The following is a 22,495-nucleotide window of genomic DNA, read 5'->3' on the forward strand; positions in this document are numbered from 1 at the left end:
ACCATAAACAAACCGGGAACTATATTCTCAGACAGGTTGTTGGAAAGTAAATCATTCCGCCCAAGTACTATATTCTTCCGCCTGAGAATATAGTTCCCGGTTTGTTTACTGTTAGAAGATGGCTGTGTCTCATGTTACGTTGTTTTTTTATACACGCTGTGACTCTACAAATCACAACATGTAAAAAGGAACATGTTGGCGTTATTTTGTCACTTATTCGGAGCAGTAGGCTAGTTGGAACCATTCACCTGCAGGATCTGTGCTAGGCTAAGCTAATGCTGGAGCCATCAGACAGCGTTACAGCACGCACTGAGATGAGAAGGGTATGTATGGACTTGTCTAACTCTGGGGGTTACGGTGAATAAGCTAAAGGCCCAATAAGTCGGCGTGTTCCTTTAAGGGGAGTTGAGTCTTTGTGATCCCTTTTTAGTTTTACGATTTAATGCAGAGCTCCTCTTGTCAGGCAGAGGCTAGTCTCGCTTTGACAGACCATCCACAACACTGCGGAGCGGAGTAGGGTCTGGCTAGGCCACACAGCATTCCTGGATTATTATTATTTATTTTTTTATATAAACCAATGACAATCGTCATGGGTGGCGCTAAGCTCCGCACCGAACCGCTGTAAAATAGCTGTGCGAGGGAAAACTCCGATTGGACAGATAGTCTAGCTAGCTTTCTGGATTTACCCTGCAGAGATCTGAGGACCAGTCAACCATAGTCCTCAGAAATCCACCGGAGTTTAGAACGCCAACACAAAGAAAGCGGAAGGAAACGGACATTGGCGAAAATACATGCATCCGGCGGAATTTCCTGCAGCACCAGAGCAATCCCGGAAGTGCCATAGACTAGGCAGAGGCTGACTTGCAGATGCTGCCCACGGCAACATGGCAGCGGGCAGTCAGATGAATGACTATGGAGCTGCTCTGTTTGCATCGCAGACGCACTGCAGAGAGATAATTCACACCAGAAAACGGTTTTATTTTTTGAATTGTTTAGTTTATTAGAACAGGTACTGTTACTAGGTAAAAAAAAAAATATGAATGAGATGTGAGACTGGGAGCGTGTGTGTGTGTGTGTGTGTGTGTGTGTGTGTGTGTTTTGTTGTGTGTGTGTGTGTGTGTTTGTGTGTTTGTGGGTGGAGGTTCATGGGGGCACTGCTGCATGCCTGGTACACAAATGGAGCGCATACGACACACACGTACACGGAGCGTAATTAACTGTAGAAACTTTAGCCAGTGATTGGGCAGGGAGACACACCTTCTGTCTGTCAGATGCACAAATATCAGTTGGACAGCAAGGGTGATTAACATTTTTGTGGCCTAAACCCTTGTCTGTTGTCGTTACAGATCTTCGGATCCCTCTAATGTGGAAAGACACGGAGTACTTCAAGAACAAAGGAGGTGAGGAGCCACCTCTGTATGCGTGTGAAGCAGCTCATTGATGGAGTTCTGATGATTTACGCCTGTAGGATTTATTAATGATTGTTGAACGTTAAATGTGTATGGGCTGAGTGTGGGATTCCTCATGACAAAAGAGCAAAAATCATACAAAAAAGTAATTGTGTGCACATCCCACCTTCTGGCAGGTGCGACACTGCTTTAAACTCCCATATTTAATGCAAAGGCAACGTTGCGACCCTGCTGGGTCTTCTTCAGGCCAAGATCAAAAATCACCTTTATATCACTGGCTCGAGGGTGGAACAATCATTTGAGCTTTGAGTTTCATATTTAAAAAATGTGCTGAGCCATTGAACTGTGCAGACAGACCACACAGTATGACATTTTATTCCTACTCTATGCAAAGCACAGTTCCTGGAGCTGATTAATACAATCTGTTGCAGCTTTACCACATATCTCCGTATTTTCCAGGAACAGATTTTTCTAGACATGAGAAACTCCTGGCAGCACAACCTGACCCGCTGTTCGGGCCTGCTGGCTTTGCCTCTTGGCTCTGAGAAGCAGCAGCACACAGGTGCTAAACTGGGTCATTATTAATAGGGCATTTGAAAACAAATGAAGTCTGTTGGGCATTTAAGGAACTCCCTTTTTTTTATCCTGTGGAATATAACCGTGAACCAGGTCATATTAAAACAGTTTTATGGCATTTCAGAATCCAATAGTGCATGGAAAAAGATGGTAAAATGGTCATCTTTAGATTGACTGTTTGCTACCCCGCCTCCCCTGGATAGAGTCAATGTTGTTTAACCCCTGTGCAGTCATTATAACATCCTCGGAGAGCATTCTCTCCCCTGCTAACTTGAATGGAATTAATCTGCATGACCTGTGCATATAAATGAACTCAAGAGACAGGTAGTAGACTCTTAACAAAGCTTAATGAGGCTGTTATTCAAGGCCATTAAGCACACCGAGACATAAACTGAGCCCAGGAGGTGAGGAAGAGTAAAGCTTGTTCCTCTGTCACGTGTCCAATCGCATTTCAAGCAGAGTGTTGAGCTCATACTTGGAATGATAAGTGTGAATATTAAGTGTCAATGTGCCGTATACAGGGAGCAGGAGCAAACCACCTCTCTTAGCCTTTCCAGTTGTAACCTTGAATTTGAATGAGAAGTTGCAAAAACAGGCAATTAAAGAGAAATAAGTAGACCGCCTGGTGGCGTGCTATTTATATTACATGTTGGTGTTGGTCTCAGCCCAAGGATTCACCTTAGTCATTACTCAGACTCATAGGGAAACATGCCCAAAAACAGTATTATAGCTACTTTACAATGCATGTGTATTTCCCAAGCGGCAACTTCCGGGCCTGAAAAGTAAAATCAATGCGGAAGTGCCTTTAAACCTGCATTCTATCTAATTTCCAACAGGGGGCGACTCCACTGGCTCCAAAAACAAGTCTGTTTCTGTAGAAGTCTATGAGAAAACGAGCCTATTTCTCACATGATTTATTACCTCAGTAAACATATTCATAATGAGTTTATGGTCTCTGTCACTACTTTCAAGTCTTCTTCAACACAGCATGATGTTCATTTTGTAAATCATGGTCCCATTTTTTTTAAAACAGACGATAAAGCAGGGGATGCTTTAGGATCTGTCAATCAGGACAGAGGCTTTGCGATGCTAACCATGCTAACACCGGACATTAAAATAGAGCTCAGCTTGTTTTTGGGTGTTGTCTGTGTTTTCATCTTAAACTTTGACCCTCTCACTGTGTGTTTTCACTTTATCAAAGTTGATTGGAATGTTTTGGTCACCTGAGAATGTCTTGTTAAGCCAAGCTAGCTAGCTAGCTAGCTAGCTCTAGCGTTACCTGGTACCTTAACCCTTGTGTTGTCTTCCCGTCAGCCTTGAAAAAAACTTTGTTGACGCCTTTTTTTTCCACAGTCTGTTTTTGCTTTTTCCAACGTTTTATATTGTAAAATGTTTCTTATAAACACACAGCGCTTATTTCTACGTCCCATATTTATAATAATAATAATATTAAATCTAGGACTAAGAGGTCACATGAATGCAATGTTTCACAGATTTTCCTCTTTCTCTTTGTTCTGCCCTTCCACCTTGCCTTTTGTAGAGCTTCATCGGTGTGCCGTGTTCTGCCTGCTGCAGCTGGGAGGAGAGATCTTCGACACAGACATGGTGATAGTGGACAGGACACTTACCGACATCTGCTTTGACAACACCATTGTATTGTAAGTCATCTGTCTGCCACATAAACGGTAATAGTCACAATAAAAAAAAAACACTGATATGGTAATGTTCATCAGGGTGTGTATCTTTTTAACACAGTAATGAAGCCAGCCCAGGGTTTGAGCTGCGTGTTGAGCTGTATAGCTGCTGCTCAGAGGACGACTACTCTGCAGGGAGCACGCCGAGGAAACTAGCCAGCAAACTGAGCTCGTCGCTGGGGCGATCAGCTGGGAAGAAGTTCCGTGCAGCAATGGAGCCTGGGCCGTGTAGTCCCGTTAGCAACGGAGGCGCAGCTCCTCTTTTGTTGCCAGTTCCCTCTGTACCGTAAGTTTGAAATATTAGCTAAGGCTATGGGGAAAATATGTGATATGCGATAAGGTAAATAAACAGATATTAAAGTGTAACGAGCTCTGCATTTCTTCTGCTACGAGTATTCTGCTAAAAATACAACACATTGCTTGTTGAATTTAAAACAAATGAAAGGAAATCCTTTCCAACATCCTTTTTATTGAACAGATTGAACATTGAATTGAAAATAAAAGGGAATGACAGTTACATTTTATAGTGCAGTTTTTTTACCAGTATTTTCTTTCAACTACCTCCAAAAAATCTCCGATAGGTCGCAGGCTTTTGCAATGGGTTTATTGTGCAGGTTGATATTGCAACGACGATATAAAAAAAGATATATTGTGCAGCCCTATTAGTATAGTATAGTATAGTATTAGTATATATATTAGTTTGTATTTTATAGCACATCAATATTGACTAGAGGGAGAACAGAGAGAGAAATAATACGTCAGTGAGTGCAAGTAGGCATATCTTTATGAACATCCATGCTCAAACGCAGAATACATTTCTTTTCCATCTCTTGTGTGTTGACAGGGGCCCTAAGTACCACCTCTTAGCTCATACCACCCTGTCGCTGTCACACGTCCAGGACAGCTTTCGCACACATGACCTCACCATCTCAGGCAACGGTGAGTGGCAGCCTCAATCAATCTGTCTCCTTCAACCATCGTTCTCTTTCCTCCGCCGCAATCTGTCTGTTTTCTGTGCTTCTCCCACTCATCACTGTCTGTCTGTTCTTTTGCATTCTAATAATTTCCCTTTAAACCGAGCGCACCGTGCATCTTCTCTCACCCTCCCTCCTTCCCCCTGCCTCTGTGTCCTCCCATGTTCTCTGACAGGCAGCCATTGTGAAGGCCACAGTAAAAAAAAAAACGTCTGTGCTCATGAGGTGACTGCTGTGTAAAGCTGTAATGATGTGGGCTAACAAGGGCCCAGACCCTCAGACAGACAGGCCCCTAGTGTTTTATTCATTGGCCCTTCAGCCTGCTGTAAAGTTTCATTGCTGCACTTCATGACACTCCCTGCAGCTGCCAGTCTTTTACACCCCTGTGCCTTGTTTTGTATGCTGTAGGGGGGCAGTGTTAGGAGGGGAAGAAGTGTGTGTGTGTGTGTGTGTGTGTGTGTGTGTGTGTGTGTGTGTGTGTGTGTGTGTGTGTGTGTGTGTGTGTGTGTGTGTGTGTGTGTGTGTGTGTGTGTGTGTGTGTGTGTGTGTGTGTGTGTGTGTGTGTGTGTGTCCGTACATGGATGCACATGACTATACATGTTTGTGTGTGAATTTTGAATGTCATGTGGGAATGTTTTTATTTATTCATGGTGTTTATTTTCGCCCATCGCTCTCTCTCTCTCTCTCTCTCTCTCTCTCTCTCTCTCTCTCTCTCTCTCTCTCTCTCTCTCTCTCTCTCTCTCTCCCCTGCCTAGAAGAGTGCTCATGTCCCCTCGCTCTATGGCAGTATGTGTAGCCGCCTCGCAGCTCAGCCTCACTGTATGACCCAGCAGATGATGAGTGGATGTTTGAAAGTGAAGGTAAGTTGGCAGGTGTGCGAATGCGTCATTTTCAGGGGAACCATTCCTCTCACGGTTTTCAGTCAATTCTGGCTTTTGTTCTGGTTTATTTCAGTCTTTTTTTTTTTTTCCTCCTCCTCCACTTCCCTCCTCTCCTCCTTATGTTGCCATCTCTCTTATTTTGTGATACTAGTACATAGGGTGATTAGGCCTGCACGATAAATCGTTCTAAAACTCGACCGCGATTCACCCCTGTGTTTGCGAATTAAATTTTTAAATGACTTAGATTCTCATTTAATTTTTTACGAGCCGACTGCATCACAAACGCTCCTACTTTCTTCTGTGAGTTTTAAACATAGACTGTATAAAATAGGTTTTAAAGCGCTCCCGAGCGCTGCAATGCTCTCCCTTCTAGGTTCTCACAGGGTGAGAGTTCAGGGCTTCACCCTCAGCCAATGACAAAGCGCCTTTTAGTCACGTGTTTCACTCGTCGAGCGAGCGCGGTAGCTCGGAAAGCCTTCGAGGCTGCAGCATCGTCTAACTAGTGCGACAGGAAATAAACGAAATGGATTTTTGGTAGCCTTTATTTTCTTAATTCATCAAAGCCTCTATGTTTACAGGCTCGTGGCGATGCGCAGTGTGCTATAGGTGCCCCAAAAAAAATCTACGTTTGGTACTGCCAATTTGTTTTGTTTTGTCATGGTTCATGTGTGCAATAAACATTACACTTCGTGAGAAAAAAATCGTGGCAGAGAATCGTGATATAAGTTCTAAGCTAAAAAAATTTTGATTCATATTTTCCCCCGAATCGCGCAGTATCGTTAGAATTTAATGGATTGTCAATAAAGTAAATGAACCTTACACATGCACGTGCCTTGATCAACATAAAACTAGTGATCAATTGCATGAGAAAACAAAATCAAATAAAACAAATAAAACAATATTTGAACGAAGAAAACCAAGAAATGGATAAATGAAACAAAAAGAATAATAATTTCTGCCTCACCCTTCCCCCATCCCTCAAATCCCTCCCTTTGGATCCCAACCCACCTGCCCTCGACCTGGGGCGTTTCTCTTTGTGTATCTCTCGCTGTCTCTTACTCCACGCCTGACTCCTCTTTTTCTCTATCTCGCAGCAGGTGGGCGGTGACCCTCAGAGTTGGACAAAAGTGTACGGCGCTCTAAAAGGAACGAGCCTTTTCTGTTACCACCGGCAAGAAGACGTGGAGGCTAACGTTGAGCCAGCTTTCACTATTGCCATCAACAAGGTCAGCATTCAGCAACGGAGTCGCGTGAAAACAGAGAAACTATCTGGAATGGAGCTAAACACTCCAGAGGTTGACCCAGCCTCACAGAACCCATACAGTTGTGTTGTTTTCGGTAATGCCCGAGGCCGCGGTAGCGAAGATGGAAATGAACTGGGCTTGTGGATCGCTGCCAGTTTGAATCTCAAGCCAGCGGATAGACTGAGCCAAAAAAGTACATAAGAAATGAGCTCTTCTCTTCCCTCAAGCAAGGCACTTAGCCCTCAGTTGCCCCCGGTAGAGCTGCTCAGAAGCCAAGAGTAGACAAAAACAACTGTGGTTCTGTTGCTCAGCTTTCAGGTGTAACTGTGTAAAGGCTAGAAAAGAAGCGGGATAAAAGGCTTTAAAGATTCCAACATGAAATATGTTCAATATGTTCTCGAAGTCTTTGAAAAAACGGTGCACAATAAGACACAGTATCTGCCGCATCCAACTAGGAGATCAGATTGCTCTCATCCCCTCCAGTTTTTCCAAAGGGAAGAACAGTCAGTCAGCCAGTCAGCCAGTCAGGTTCTTTATCATCTTATTTCCTGTGTCTGTGTCTGAGAGTTGATGCGCCGCGGGGCTTCCCGTTCCTTCCATAGTGACTCATTCAGCCTTTTTGTAGCCTCTGACCCTGAGCTCACGGCTGACCTAAAGCCCAGTCAGTCAGTCAGTCAGTCAGTCAGTCAGTCAGTCAGTCAGTCAGTCAGTCAGTCAGTCAGTCAGTCAGTCAGTCAGATCAGATATCAGATCCTTTTGGTAGTCAGTTGTCTCTCCTAAAAAAGAGGAAGGAGGAGGGAGTGCAGCGTGATGAATGGAACAACACTGCCATCTAGTGGTCATAAACACACCCAGACACATTTAGAGCGAGGATGTGGGAATTGGGAGTCTGCACCTTTTGTTGGATAATTGCTGAAGGGAAATGGCTTGGAAGAGGACTAATTAGTGGCTTTATTGGTGAGGGCTCATTTTCAGTGGGGACATACAATTACAATTGCCGTAATGATCACTTGTTGGAGCACATCATTTTGTTCATTCAGGAAGTGCTGGCATTCATCCCTAATTGTAGTGATTTCGTGGCTGATGATTGCATTTTTTTTTTTTTTTCGCTCCCATGTTTCAGGAGACCAGAATACGTGCGTCAGAGAAAGACCCCCAAAGTAAAGTTCAGAATATCTGTATCAGTAACCAGTACGGAGGAGAGGAGGTCACACACACCCTGACAACAGACAGCCGGGACGACACACACCGGTGGATGGAGGCCTTTTGGCAACATTTCTATGACATGAGTAAGTACTTGCTTTGCTCTAACACAGAAAGTGTTTGATACATAGTCACTCACACATACTACCATAGATACTTAATGGATTCAACTTTAAGGAAATATTGGCCCAATCCAAAGGCGTAGCAGACACGGGGTACTTTCCATGTCGGTGCCCTCTGTCCCCCACACTTACAACGCACCTGAGTTGATTTGAACACGCCATAAGTAGGCGACGTGCACATTACTCAGGTTGTGTCAGTTGGTTCATGTATATCATATATAATGAAAAGAATTATAAGGAGGAAAACTCAATTAAATATGCAATAAATAAGATAAGCAAATATGATGGAATAGTGGCATTAGATTTGGGCTATTACGGCCAAAAATGTCTCCGAAGGGGCATGCCCCCCCGGACCACCCTACACTAAAGGAGTAAAAGAGTATGGAACTGTTTATGGAAATGTCAGTGTTTCCATCAACCATAAATAAAATGTAGGCTACTCGGAAACCGTGATTATGAGAGACAAACGGGAGAGGATCTTTCAATAAAAATCCTCCTCTTTGAACAAGCTGTCCCCCTCACTTTGGAAAATTACGGCTACCCCCCTGGCCCAATCCCAATCTCCACCCTAAAGCGGGATTTATGGTTCTGCGGAGGCTCCACGCAGAGCTTTCGCCGTAGCCTACGTAAGTGGCCTGAAGTTTATACTTGTGCGCTGGTGTGTGCATCGATCTTATGGAATAGCAGGGCCTGTGTGTGTGTGTGTGTGTGTGTGTGTGTGTGTGTGTGTGTGTGTGTGTGTGTGTGTGTGTGTGTGTGTGTGTGTGTGTGTGTGTGTGTGTGTGTGTGTGTGTTGGTGTGGGGAGTGTGTGGTGGAGCAAGTGAGAGAGTTGCATTTCCCCCGGACTCATTTCCTGGTTCTTCTTCTCCATAAACAACATGAAATCAAGGAGAGGGTTAACTTTTCCCGCTACAGATTTCCTACCGTGGTCAGAAAGCAACAGGGGAGACACTTTGTTTCTCTCACTATGACTCTAGAGTTTTGCGATGCAAAGAAACACGTTCAACCGAAAGAACTCCGAAAGGGTCACGACGCTGTAGGAGCGACGTTTACGCACAACCATAAAACGGCCTTAAGCCCTCACGGACTTGGCAGGAACACGCCTCAGAGTGAGTGTGGACATTGAGATTGGGCACTGTTGTATTATAAATACAATAAAGTACACTGTCTTCTATATTCTGGCTCTGCTGCTTGGTTCGCTGAAAGTGACAGTTTGTCTCCAACACACAGGCCAGTGGAAACAGTGCTGTGATGACTTAATGAAAATTGAACTGCCATCGCCAAGGAAACCGGCCCCTGCCACACCAAAACAGGGCTCGCTCTATCACGAAATGGGTAAGACCTCTCCCTAATTACATCACTGTGGGATATGCAATTACAAAAGACCACTTTGGTCACTTTGAGACAACACAAATAAATGTAAAAAGGCGGGGAAAGAAAGCACCTTGCCTGCATTGCATGTGACTGTGTGTAGCTTTAATTCCTTGGGTCCATCCATGTGCATGAGAGATGCTGTCGCAATTAAAATTTCCTCTCCGAAATCTCAAACTCACACTCTGCTTGACTTCTCTGTACTGTAGAATAGAACGGGCCTGATCTCTGACACGCTGACTCACTCTCTGTCTTCTGTTTCTCTGTTCCTCTTTGTCCTTTCCAATTTTCCTCGTGTGTCCGGAATCCATCACTCCTTGGCTCTGCCTCTTTTATCCTTCTTTATTATATCCTTGTGTCCTCATACATTATTCACGATCAACGGCGCATCTTTCATCAACAATCACCATTCATTTTTAACGGGGGAATTGTTTTTATCCTCCAACAAATCTTTTTTTTTTTCTCCTCTCCTCATGCCTTAACATTCATTTCTTTAATAAACATGCATCAACCCTTCTCTCATGACCATCCAAACACTGAACTCCTCCTGTTGCACACCTCCTATCCACTCCACCCCTCTCCTTTTCCTTGCCACCCCACCCCCTCTTGGTTTTCCTAACCCCGCTGGCAGCCCCTCTTGCAACCCCCTCCTCTGAGGGTCTTCTGCTGCAGGATAACGCTGTGTCTGCTGAGATTCGCGCTCTGCTCTCGTCCTATTACAACGACAGGTGAAGTAACAGGAGTAGGGCTCCACAGAAATGGTTGTCGTGGTAAATGTTGCCGTCCGGGATTTGCTGCAAAAAAAAAAAAAAAAACACGATCCGCCTCATGTGGCTGATAGTGAGTAGATTCTGCAAAAATATCACAGGACAGGTTCTTTTTGTTTTATCATAATTAAATACACTACATTAAAAACATTAAAGTGCTCATATTATGCTCTTTTGGCTTTTTCCCTTTCCTTTATTGTGTTATATATCTTTTTTGTGTACGTTATAGGTTTACAAAGTGAAAAAGCCCAAAGTCCCCCCCAAAGGGACTTACCATCTCCAACAGAAAACACTGTTCACAAACTGCTCCAAACAGCTCTACTGTAGTCCAGCCTTTACTTCAGAGACAGACGTGGTCACTTTGTAACACACATTATAATGCTCGCCTAGCTGCTAGCGTGGCACGCCCTCATACTCTGCTTCTGACTGGCTAGTAGTCCTTACCTAGGTACTGTCAGGGCACGCCCTCATACTCTGCTTCTGACTGGCTAGTAGTCCTTACCTAGGTACTGTCAGGGCACACCCTCATACTCTGCTTCTGACTGGCTAGTAGTCCTTACCTAGGTACTGTCAGGGCACGCCCTCATACTCTGCTTCTGACTGGCTAGTAGTCCTTACCTAGCTACTGCGCATGTGCGACTCCCAACAAAGATGGAACAGAAGTGTGATGTCTCACTCTGTAGCTAAAACAGAGAGCTCAACACACAGGGTGAAAAGAGGAGCTGCAGCAATGTGCACTACGACAAAAATATGGTGTTTTTTAACCATGTAATCCTATTCTGGTACAACCTCTAAATACAATTATGAACCTGAAAATGAGCATAATATGAGCACTTTAAGACGTGCAAAGTTCAAATTCACAAGACATAATTAGTTTAGTGTTGTTGTTGTCTTTAATTATGCTGCACAACTTTTCAATGCATTAGCAAAAATCTGAACATTTCTAATTTGTCTGCAATTTTTTTCTTACATACTCAAGAAAACATTCATAAAGAAACATTTCATGAACTGGGAATATGTATCTGAATCTATCCATAATCTTTTATTTAAAAAATGTAAACTATCCTAATCCACGAATATTGAAAAACATTTAAATGTGTGTTGTGATAACTAAATAGTATGTTGAAAAATTCCATAAAAAGATAAAAAAAAAAAATAGATAAAAAACATTTAAATTCATCTCAAGTTATGACTGGATTACCAGTTCACGTTACAATTTGAAAAAACAGGTTTAAGCCCAGTGCATAATAATGATCATCACAATAAAATAAAGATTAAGACGTGCAAAATTTAAATTTACAAGACATTGTTTTTGTTATGTTGTTATTCTGCACAACTGTACAATACATTACCAGACATCCCTAAACCCAAAAATACACGAACTGCAAATGTCCCTAAATTTATCCATAACCCATCCTTCCAGTGAGATAAAAATATTCATTTATAAAGAAACATTTCATGAACTGTGAATATCTGTATCTATCCATAATCCATACATCCAGTGATATTTCAAAATGTATTCATTTTGCATTTAAACCTTTCTCATCCCCGCCTTAGAAATTAAAAAGAATATTCGGGCGCCTTGGTAGCTCACCTGGTAGAGCAGGCGCCTATAAACTGTATAGAGGTTTACTCCTCGACGCAGCGGCCGCAGGTTCGACTCCGCCCTGCGGCCCTTTGCTGCATGTCATTCCCCCTCTTCTCTCCCCTTTCATGTCTTAAAAAAAACTATCTTTGAAAGAAATTAAAAAGAATATTAAGAAACAACATTTAAATTCATCTCAAGTTCTGACTGGATTGCCAGTTCATGATCCCAAATTTCAAGAACTTCCCAAAAAAAAAAAACAGGCTCATGCCCAGTACATAATAATAGTAATAATGAGTTTTGCTGCATCTCTCCTGCAGTTATTGAGTCGTCTGACGACCTGAGCAGCACCGTGTCGGACATCCTGGCTCGGAGGATGCAGGAGCTGGAGCTCCGCAGCCAGCTGGGCACCTCTCCCACCTGGATGTCTGTGTTTGAGGAGAACAACCCCATAAGCGCTGGCCGCCCCCGTCCCTGTACCTCTCGCCTCTCTGGCCACAGCCCCTGCACCCCTCATCGCCTGCCCCGGAGCCCCGTGAGCCCCCACCGCTGCCCGCAGCTGAGTCTGCTGTCCTCCGATGCGAGCCTGACCTCGGACAGCGACAGCCACTGCAGCACCAGCCCCTGCTCTCACCGCCACGGCTGGCCCGAGCCCTCTTCAAACTTCTCTCTCTTGTTGTCTTCCCCGTCCCGCCTGAGGCCACGCACCCTGTCGCTGGATGCTAAGCTCAGCACCCTTCGAGGGAGGGGGTACGGAGCAGGGACCCTCCAGTGCCCCTGCCAGCCTCCCGCCTCCTCGCTGCTCGCCCCGCTCCCCGTTTCCTCTCGTTCACCTCGGTCCCAGCGCGGCACACAGACCACGCTCTCCTGCTCCAGCTCCACCTCCAGCAGCAGCTCGGGCACCAGCGAGGGCAGCCACAGCCCCGAGTCGTCTGAGGGAGCCCCCTTCTCGAGGCCCTCCCCGGCTCGACGCAGCGGCCCTCCAGGGCGGACTGTGGATCCCCGCGCGGCAGCGGCAGCTCCGCGGGCTGCTGAACTACGCCCGCTGCCTGACCGCCATGGCCTGGTAAAGCAACCAGTGCACAGGAAACCGTTTTAATTCGTACTGGCTACACACGTGTGAACCGACCTCAGGCAGTCTGCTAGGCCACATGCACAGCCCCTGAGGAGGTTAAGCTGCCTCTAGCCTGCCTCCTGCTGGAGGATGAATCATGAAAGACCCTCCTGGGGCAAACTGGAACATCTTCTAACACAAAGGGACAGGGTGACATTCAATGCATTTTGCCGGGTCGCCACAATTTTGAAGATGGTCCAAACCTAAACGGGAGGTACTCTTGTCTGCTTTGAGAAATGATTGCGGTCACGCTGCTCGGGAGACAGCGATGCTAAGAGCTAAGGACTTGCTCCAATTAACACGCCACACTGGGCCTACTGTCCGTCCTTGGACTCTTAATTAGAACTAGAACGTTTTTTTGTTTTGTCCTCTGCATCAGCCATCCCGGCCACTCAATGTTTCAAAATCATCTCCATTAATGCACTAGCAGTGTTTTTGACTGGATGCTTCCTATCTGTATTGTATTAAAAAAAAAAATACGGTTTGCGGTGTTAATGCAATGAAAGCCAGTGAGCATGTGGCAAGATGAACATAAGGTATAGTCAGTCAAGAGTTTTCAAATGTTAGAAACTGTTAAGTGTGGAGGGGTGTCGGTGTCTGTTGTCTGTACTGTGATATCTACTTCAGTGTACGCGTCTAATTATTCATACAAGAGATGCTCTTTGTGGTTCTCCTAAAATTACTATGCATCATTTTTTTTTGGGGAGGGTGGGTGAGGTGATTTGATTTACAGTTCCAATGTTAAACTACTTGAGATGATTTCAGTGAATCTGGTGAAGGCTTAACTTTATGCAAGTGCTCATACATACTGTACTGTTATTACTGTGATCTCTTCAGGGCAAAAATCTGTGCTCCGGTCTTAACTTTCACAAATTTACCTGCACACTTTTGACGGGCTGTCGTCAGCAGTAGGTTTTAGATCCTAGGATAAGATGAAATCTAGGATAAGATGAAATTAATCAGAGTTTAAAGCTATAGTGCGTAGTTTCTGTTGCTCCAATGAGGAATTGTAAGTAATGACAACAACACACAGACTCTTCAGAAGAGGTCATTCTCTTCACTCGAGTTTCTGCGCGGGAAAGTCACCGGCTGCCACAATCTTCTGAACATAGTCATACTGAGAAATCCAGAGAGAGTTGTGTGGAGCTGGTAGTCTTAATTAGCTTTGTAGCGACTCATTTGGCAACGGCTTGAATGTTACCGACGTTCATTAATATCAAAAAGTTACACACTAAAGCTTTAAGTATAATCAAAGATACTCTATTGAAAACCGAAGCCATTCTTGTAATTCTGTTACACTGTACACTGCAGTGTTGCGGGATTCCATTACGGATAGTGACAAAATGTGAAATATCCAGCAAATATTATGCAACACAGAAACATTTCTTAGAAATTAGTTGATGGTGGCTGTATTCTGGGCGACTTTCTTTGAAGCTGAGAACTTACATGAAAGTCCAGTCAACCATTGGGTCATGAGAGCAAGAATAAAATGGTTTGTTTACACTGCCATCTATGTATTTAATTACGTAAGTTATATAAGAAAGCAATGTGACTCAAGGCGTCCATGTAAAAACAAATTTTATAGGAGGGTCTGTGTCTCGGTCAGTGCAGTAAAAACCTTTTATTTTTTTCCTCCGTCTTTATTGTTTACTGTTTGGTAACAGTTTCCCTCTTGAGAGGCTCAGAACTGGGGGCAACCATTTCGACTAAGAATTAAAACTGTCAGATGTTTGAAAAACAGCATTTGTTACTGTAAATTCATTTTTATAAGTTAACAAATCAACCTCGCTCTGTCTTTTGTTACCTTATTGATTTTGTCATAAATGCAGCTATATTGATACCTGATGATTATCATAATGTTAACAGATGATGTGCAGATCTTTAACTGTTACGTAACATTGAATGTTATAACCTTGCAAGAGTTTCTCGTGTTAGCAGGCTCCGTGTTCTGCATGTACGCCCGCCCTAGAAGGCAAACGTAAAATGAGAAATGTGGGAATCTCATGTCTAAATAATATAACATTAATTATAATAAATGTTTTATCAATTCAAAACGGGCTCCTTCTTTTCACTGATCCACATCCGTGATCTTTTGAACAGAAATATTGCATGTAAATCTGTTAATGGTAAGACCTTTTTAGTTGAAATCCTGTGTATCTTACATTATGACTGATGTATGAATTTATTTCTTACGGATATTGACACTCTAGCACATAATATACAAGTCTTAACAGCTCACTGTGTTTAAATTCTGTGTTCAGGCTTAGGGAAACTTTATTTTTCCACCACGATCACTTTTTCCTGCAGTGGGAGAGCTTTCTGTTAGATCAGTAACGTACTTAAGGTGCTCTGCACTTTGAGCTAATGATGGCTCATAATAGTCAATCCAATTCTGTTCCTCTTTTCTATCTTCCTCCAGCAACTAAATCCTATAGGATCCCATCTTATGTGACCCACTGAAGATGAAATTCCACAGAGACGCTGCAGTTGTCTGTCTTGTAGACGCAACAAGAAAGGCAGGTAGAACAGAGGCTTTATTGTCAATGTTTCGATACCAAAGCCTTAGATTGGTCATAAGTACAAAGCACTGTTACAAATGTAGGAGGTAGTTGACACTGAGTCTTCACTGAGCATTGTAAAATGCATAGAGAAACACTATGGCCATACTGACTCTGCGTTCTGTTTGCAGTGCAGTGTTGTACCATTGTTGTGCTATTATAATTTCACAACTGCTTAAAGTATAAAACTCATACATAAATTCATATCCAACTCAACAAATACATATGCATTAGTATAGCACAGAATCACACTATAAATACTTTATATTAATTGCTTCATGTGCTGCTGATTATTGACTTATGTAACCCAAGCGGGGCTTTTTACATAAAGTTTGGCAATTATATGACTTCTGTTGGATTACATAAGTAAATGAAAAAAAGTGTTACATCAAGTTACAGATAAATGAAGGGCATTTTCCCTCCATATTTAAATTAAACATCTTTCTTTGTGCACTTGTGCTTCCTCCAGCTCCATGATCCCCTCTCATGAGCAGGCACTCCGTGGGTTAAATGCGCGCAGCGCCACCCCAGCCAGAGTACCCCAGGCAAAAGTGGAAAATTTTGCCGGGCATGTTCCAGCTCTGCTGATATATGTGGATGCAATCCGGTGGAGCCGCTTCGCACCAAAGGTGTTGTAGTGTCCTGGGAGGACTTGGTCAACCTGTTTAATGAATATGCCAGTTGTTAAACACTTTAAAAATGATGTATGTATGCATGCTGCATGCCATTCTAAATCATCAGTTGTGACTCAAGCATAATTTCTCTGGGTACCAATCTGTATCCATCAGTACATGGTACATAGCTCTGATTTAAGGATGACTATGACATTTAGCAGCTAAAAAACTAATTCTGGAAATGACTTAAAGGTCCCATATCATGCTGATTATTTTTAGATTCATACTTGTATTTTGGGTTTCTACTAACATGTTTAGATGCTTTAATGTTCGGAAAACAAATTATCTTTCTCATACTATCTGTCTGAATATGACTGTATTCACCCTCTATTTGAAATGCTCTGTTTTAGTGCCTGTCTCTTTAAAGTGATGGTTCGGAGTAATTTCACCCTAGGGTCCTTTGCACCATGACCTCGAGCCAAACACCCCCCCAGAAGCTTTTTTCACCTGGGTCTAACATTGGGAAAGTTAGCGTAGAGTAGCGTTAGCCGCTGAATAGCTTAGCGCAGAGGCTAATGGATCCGAAGTGTCTCTTAACATTACCCCACTAATAATGCCGAAGAAATGATACAAGGTCTACACTGGTATATATAGGTTATGCTCTCATAAAGCGATGGATTGTAAAGTTTGTAAGTACACCAGAAGGTTATGTAAATAACACTTGCCTGCTGGCTTCTGCTCTCTACTGTTGTTGTAGTTGAGGGGTGGGTTTAAAAAAAAAAAAAAAAAAAAATTTTATTTTTTTTTTTTTTTTTTTTTTTAAAAAAAGTGTGTTATAAAAAAAAAAAAAAAAAAAAAATTGATAAGTTTGGAGACATTACCTTATTTAATCATTAAATTAATAAATATTTTTGTTGCATCTCTTTTCGGTGTTGTAATTTGTAGATGTCCCTAAGCACTCTTACTGCCCGGTAGTAACAGCAGCAGCAGCAGCAGAGAGCAGAAGCCAGCAGGCAAGTGTTATTTACATAAACTTCTGGTGTACTTACAAACTTTCCAATCCATCGTTTTATGAGTGCATAACCTATATATACTAGTGTAGACCTTTGGTATCATTTCGGGCATTATTAGTGGGGTAATGTTAAGAGACACTTCGGATCCATTAGCCTCTGTGCTAAGCTATTCAGCTGATAACGCTACGCTACGCTAACGCTCCCAATGTTCGACCCAGGTGAAAAAAGCTTCTGGGGGGGTGTTTGGCTCGAGATCATGGTGCAAAGGACCCTAGGGTGAAATTACTCTGAACCATCACTTTAAGGCCACCTCCTGAAAAAGCCCAGTCGGCTCCGATTGGTCAGCATTTCCGGGTCTTCCGCATCTGCACTCTCAGTCTGCACCGTCACTGCACTCAGTGAATGACTGTAAAGGCATTGTAGCGGCACTATCTACCAATACATAGTGTAGTTGTGACATCACAATCGTACAAAAATTCTGACGGCTCATTTAAAGGCTCAGTCTATGAATAAAAGCTGTGTGCATTTCTCTGTGGATTGAGTGTTTTGATACTTTCACAGTATTTTGTATTGTCACGGAGCGTAGTGAATAAAAGTCATACATTGCACAAACTACGTATATCTCCTGAACTCGTTGAACATTCATTAAACTCTTTGTACATCCTGCACTAAACCATAAAGCCTTCTTTTCTTATTGTTATGCCAGTTATATTGTACGTATTTGTGTATTTATATTAGAATTTCTTTTACATTTATTGTTTATCTCCTTTTAATATTGTATGCACCATCAACAAAGGCAAATTCCTCGTAAGTGTTACTTACTTGGCAATAAATCATTTTCTGATTCTGATTTTAAAATGTATATACTAGGGATCGACCGATACTGGTTTTTCAAGGCCAATACCGATAACGATTATTAGTAGTTAATGAAACCAGGCCCGTATTAAGACAATGTGGTCTATCCCTAATACAAACAATGGACAACTCTGTCAAAAGCACCACAACTATTAGGACTATTAAATAAAATTTTCTAAATCTAAGTTTTTAGGTGATGGGATTGGATACCTTGTGCATTAAATCTCTAAATAAATCGGACCCAAGATAGTGGAACAATGAGCTGAAAAGGTGAGGCTACCCCCCCCGGTGCGTATCTGGGTTACCTGTTCGCTGTCCACCAGCCCCACCAGGCGCTCACAACTGCTGATGTAGTCACTGACGCGGCTGTAGGGCAGCCAGTCAATCATGGCGCCGTCATACACTACATCTCCACTGAAAAGCAACTTATTGTCGCGGTCGTGGAGGCAGATGCTGCCCCGAGAGTGACCGGGCATGTGCAGCACCGTCAGCTGTCTGTCACCCAGGTTGATGACATCACCTAGACAGGAGAGAGGGAGGGATGGTATCGTGTTTTTTATTTTTTAAATCATTCACACATACAAACAATATAACTTGTTATTTCAAGTAGCGCTGTTCCGATACCAGTATCGGAAAAGTCTCCGATACTTCCTAAAATGCTGGCATCGGTATTGGAAAGTACTGGAGTTTATGCACCGATCCGATACCACGTAATTTAGCCCGAAGAAAATCTACTTTAAAGTAGTTTGTTTATGTTCTTTTTCTTTTTTGACTGACTGTCAAACTAGATAATAAAAGAGAGTTCTATGGCGTTCATTTTTTGTGATTGTTCACGTTTCACAAAAAGTTTAACCTGAGCCGGGCCGAACAACAAAGATAGAAATCATATCACGTTAACACATATATGTTTTAAATATGACACACCGGTATCGGATGAGTACTTGGTATCGGCCGATACGAGTTCAGGTATCGGAATCGGTATCTGGAAGGAAAAAAATGGTATCCGACCATCTTTAATTTCAAGTCCACATCCCACTCCCAGGCTTACACGTAAACTAAATCCTTTTGTTCGTCATGATTGGGCTGGCTGATTCGAGCCAGGGTTATATTTGTTTCCCACATGTCACATCATATCACCATGACGTGCAGAGTCTCCAGGACATTCAGGATATCATTGATTTGGTCCGAAAGTCGTACAGTGTGACAGAAGGGTGAAACTGAAACAAACCAAGGAATGAGATATTCCAACTGCACTGCAGCAGTGGCCCTGACGCAGCAGAACAAGTCGGTGCATCGACTGACTGTGCACAAATTACACTCTCTAGGAATACTAAAACAGGGATGGGTCAAAATAATCGACCCTCCAATTAAAATCGGTCTTTGTTTGAGAGATCTGATATTGGTTAATAAAAGACCCCCAAATTGATCTTTTAATATGTTAATTATGGTAGTATAATGTTAAACCTCTTAAGTAAAAAGTACTTTAAAAAACTTTTGGGGGTCAACTCTTAATGTAAACATTAACCTGGCGCATTTAAAAAAAGAATTGAGAGTTGCTTCTTGCTTGTAGAATTTATAGCACATTCTCTTAGAATTTCTTTTATGTCTGAGCAAAATTGATATTGTAACTGAAAATTCCCTAACCTAAATTGATATTCAATCGAAAATGTAATCAAATCGGGACCTTGTGAATCGGAATCGTTTCGGGAAGTCTTTGGCGATACCCAGGCCTTATACTAAAGACTAGCCAGACCCACATCAAGAGGTTGGGTCTGGGAACTCACCATTGGCAGGGCTCAATCCGAGGGGCGGGATAAACGGTTGTCTTTCAAATTCCCTCTGCACGTAATAGGATAGCGCTACAACCAACCAGAGCAACGCTAGTTGATAGATTAAACTTTTGCCGTATCCGGTCGGAAAAACTCCAAACACATCTTCCTTTTTTAAGAATGATTTCAGTGTCGTTCTTTGTTCTTTTCTCAAAGAAAAGCTTAACTCCAAGTCTTCCAGAAGACCGTTGTTCCCAGCAGTAGCAGCCATAAGCCCCGCCCACCAACTCTATACACGATGTGATTGGCCTGACTAGAGTTTGGTTTTTCCAGCTCACAAGTCAACGGAGAGTCCCTAGACCTCCCTGGCTGCAAATTAAATTTGCTGCCGCTAGGGTGCGTCTAGATTTCTAGGCTAACTGAAGTGAAGACGCTAACAGGCAGAGTTTTGGTAGCCTGGAAATCCAGACCCAAATCCGAAAGATTAAGGGTCTGGCATTGAGTAATGAAAATGGCCCAACTGGAGGGGCGGCACCAAGCATGCATTTGAAAATCTCACTGCACGCAATTGGATAACACTACGACCAATCACAACAATACACGGGGTGACGTATCCAGAGCCCCATACGCTTAGCTACCAGCGGAGCTAACCGGGAGATTAAACTGTCGTCATCTGTTTAGCTCGCCTCTGGCCCGCCTATGTCAGATACACCGATGTGATTGGTACAGCTCGGCTACAAGGGCATAGTTAATGAGCAGAGTTAACTCAATGCCAGAGGGACTCGCTGAGGAAATTCAAATTGTGCTCTCGCGAGAACTCTAGATTTCCAGGGTAGAGTTTTGGTCCAAACTCCGACAAAAAGAAAGCTGCTCACCCCAAATGATAAAACCTTCATTATATAAACTGTGTGTAACAACTGTGATGAAATGAATGTACAATCCCAGAGAAATGTGTCACAATGTGAGTTGAATCAGTGACTGAGATGTCTATCTGCCAGTAGCACAGTGGGTGATGGCTAAATCAACGCTGTGAGGTTATTAATACTCCATGGGTGCTTTCCATATGCGGGACCCATCTCTGCATTCTCTTCTTCTGTCTTTCTTGAAAGAAATAGAGTCATCAGCACACTGACTTAAAATAGAACTGCTCTGCAAAGACAGATAGTGAATGAGCAAAGCAGCTGCCTACAAAAAAGATGATTTCATGTACATCTACGTGTGTTTATTTTCTTGCTCTAGTCCATGTCAGATTGAATGTATTTAGTCTATTAATGATGGTGTTTGTGTATATGTTTGCATGCATTATGAATAAAGTCTTCTTCATGTGTGTGTAAAATTATTGGTAGGATACATACACATTGTGTATAGATTACATTGATGATTGTTTCCTGTAATATTCTGCCACTTTTCAAGCCCATGGAGGGTTTTTAGGCAATTCTCCTTCACATTTCCCTTGCAAATTATATGTTGGATCTTTTTAATTTGTGTATGTGGAAATAGATATGAATAGAAATACTCCTGCCTAAGCTAATGTAGCATGCGTTGTAACATAAGCTGTGCACCATCCATGATGACGCTGATGAAAAATGTTAGCACTACTTCACACCGCATATGTTGTATGCGTGCGTGCGTGCGTGCGTGCGTGCGTCGACCTCTAGCTCACCCAGTAAGAGCGTGGCCCCATGTAGGCTGAGTACTTTGCAGCGGTCCAGTTCGAATCCGACCTGTGGCCCTTTGCTGCGTGTCATCCCCCCCCAAAAAAAGATCCAAATAAAATTATCTTTTAAAAAAAAAATGCGTGTGTGTGTGTGTGTGTGTGTGTGTGTGTGTGTGTGTGTGTGTGTGTGTGTGTGTGTGTGTGTGTGTGTGCGCGTGCCTGTGTGCATTCGCATTCATTTAGTCATTTTTGGTCTTCTGCCAATTCATTGTGCGGTGAAATCCTCCTGTGGGGATAGAAAGGATCCCTGTATGGAGCATAATGTGCAAAGTAAAGCCACTGAGTCCAGGCCCACCCATTAAATATCGCCTAATGGTATCGACCGTGGTGCTTATCCCAAATGCGTTTATGATGACCTGGCCTTTTATCACAAATCCCTTCCCCTTCGTGAAATCATATGTGCAAAGGCTGCATCTCGTACCTACCCTCCTGCAGGATGTGTGTGGGCTGCACAGCCTTGACTCTGTAGTGCCTTGCCCTCCATCCTGGACTGGGAGCCTCGGCGATCTCTCTGTCGCTGAGCCAGGTGGCCGTCTCGAAGTTGTCTCCGTTGGCCAAGGCATCGACCTCGGCGCTGTGGACGCCCACCTGTTGGAACTGATGGAGACCTCCCGAGTGGTCGAAGTGGGCGTGGGTGGCGATGGCCAGCAGCGGGTTCTTCCTCTGGGGGTCTTCGCCGAGCAGCCCCTTGCCGTCGATGTACTCAGGTAAGCTCCTCAAGCCCAGACCAGTGTCGATCACCACGTCCTGGTGTGAGCCGCGGAGCAGCCAGATGTTGGCCCGGTTCTCGGACTGGTAGAATCGCTCCTGGATCCAGAAGAGGCCGTCTCCCAGCGATTTGTGAGCGTACCAGTCGGCTGCAGACATCCCAGTTTCATGCGCTTGTCGAAGTAACCTGCTGCGGGTATTGTGCTGTCAGGTGATTGGTTTTTTGCGGAGGAGAGGTGTAAACTAGCCTTCTAGCTAGAGGTGATATGTTTTCATTGAGGTTAATGTGATGGTGACGACCGACACGCCCTTGTAGGAGG

The 22,495-nt window shown here is 43.4% G+C and overlaps 3 protein-coding genes across 3 annotated transcripts in view; 2 read left to right on the plus strand and 1 right to left on the minus strand.

Annotated features, from left to right (window-relative positions):
* Positions 1 to 3,647, plus strand: part of LOC120560592 (rhotekin-like) — a 78,982-nt gene extending 75,335 nt beyond the window's left edge. Inside the window, exons 3-4 of the mRNA XM_039803255.1 lie at positions 1,347 to 1,400; positions 3,526 to 3,647. Of these exons, the coding sequence (XP_039659189.1) occupies positions 1,347 to 1,400; positions 3,526 to 3,647 (176 nt within the window). The remainder of the gene's footprint in view (positions 1 to 1,346; positions 1,401 to 3,525) is intronic.
* A 181-nt stretch (positions 3,648 to 3,828) lies between these two features.
* On the plus strand, positions 3,829 to 15,208 carry LOC120561092 (rhotekin-like). Its single transcript, XM_039804047.1, has 8 exons — positions 3,829 to 3,965; positions 4,524 to 4,618; positions 5,409 to 5,513; positions 6,629 to 6,760; positions 7,902 to 8,067; positions 9,335 to 9,439; positions 12,148 to 12,893; positions 15,203 to 15,208. Exons 2-8 carry the CDS (start codon positions 4,595 to 4,597, stop codon positions 15,206 to 15,208), a joined length of 1,284 nt encoding a protein of 427 aa, XP_039659981.1. The 5' UTR covers positions 3,829 to 3,965; positions 4,524 to 4,594.
* Positions 15,209 to 15,457: 249 nt separating this feature from the next.
* mblac2 (metallo-beta-lactamase domain containing 2) lies at positions 15,458 to 22,480 on the minus strand. Its single transcript, XM_039803254.1, has 3 exons — positions 21,893 to 22,480; positions 18,287 to 18,501; positions 15,458 to 16,160 (listed from the first exon to the last, which is right to left on the minus strand). Exons 1-3 carry the CDS (start codon positions 22,332 to 22,334, stop codon positions 15,984 to 15,986), a joined length of 834 nt encoding a protein of 277 aa, XP_039659188.1. The 5' UTR covers positions 22,335 to 22,480; the 3' UTR covers positions 15,458 to 15,983.
* Between the last annotated feature and the right edge of the window lie 15 nt (positions 22,481 to 22,495).

The sequence above is a fragment of the Perca fluviatilis genome, chromosome 6 (genome assembly GCF_010015445.1).
Source record: "Perca fluviatilis chromosome 6, GENO_Pfluv_1.0, whole genome shotgun sequence".
Lineage (NCBI taxonomy): Eukaryota > Metazoa > Chordata > Actinopteri > Perciformes > Percidae > Perca > Perca fluviatilis.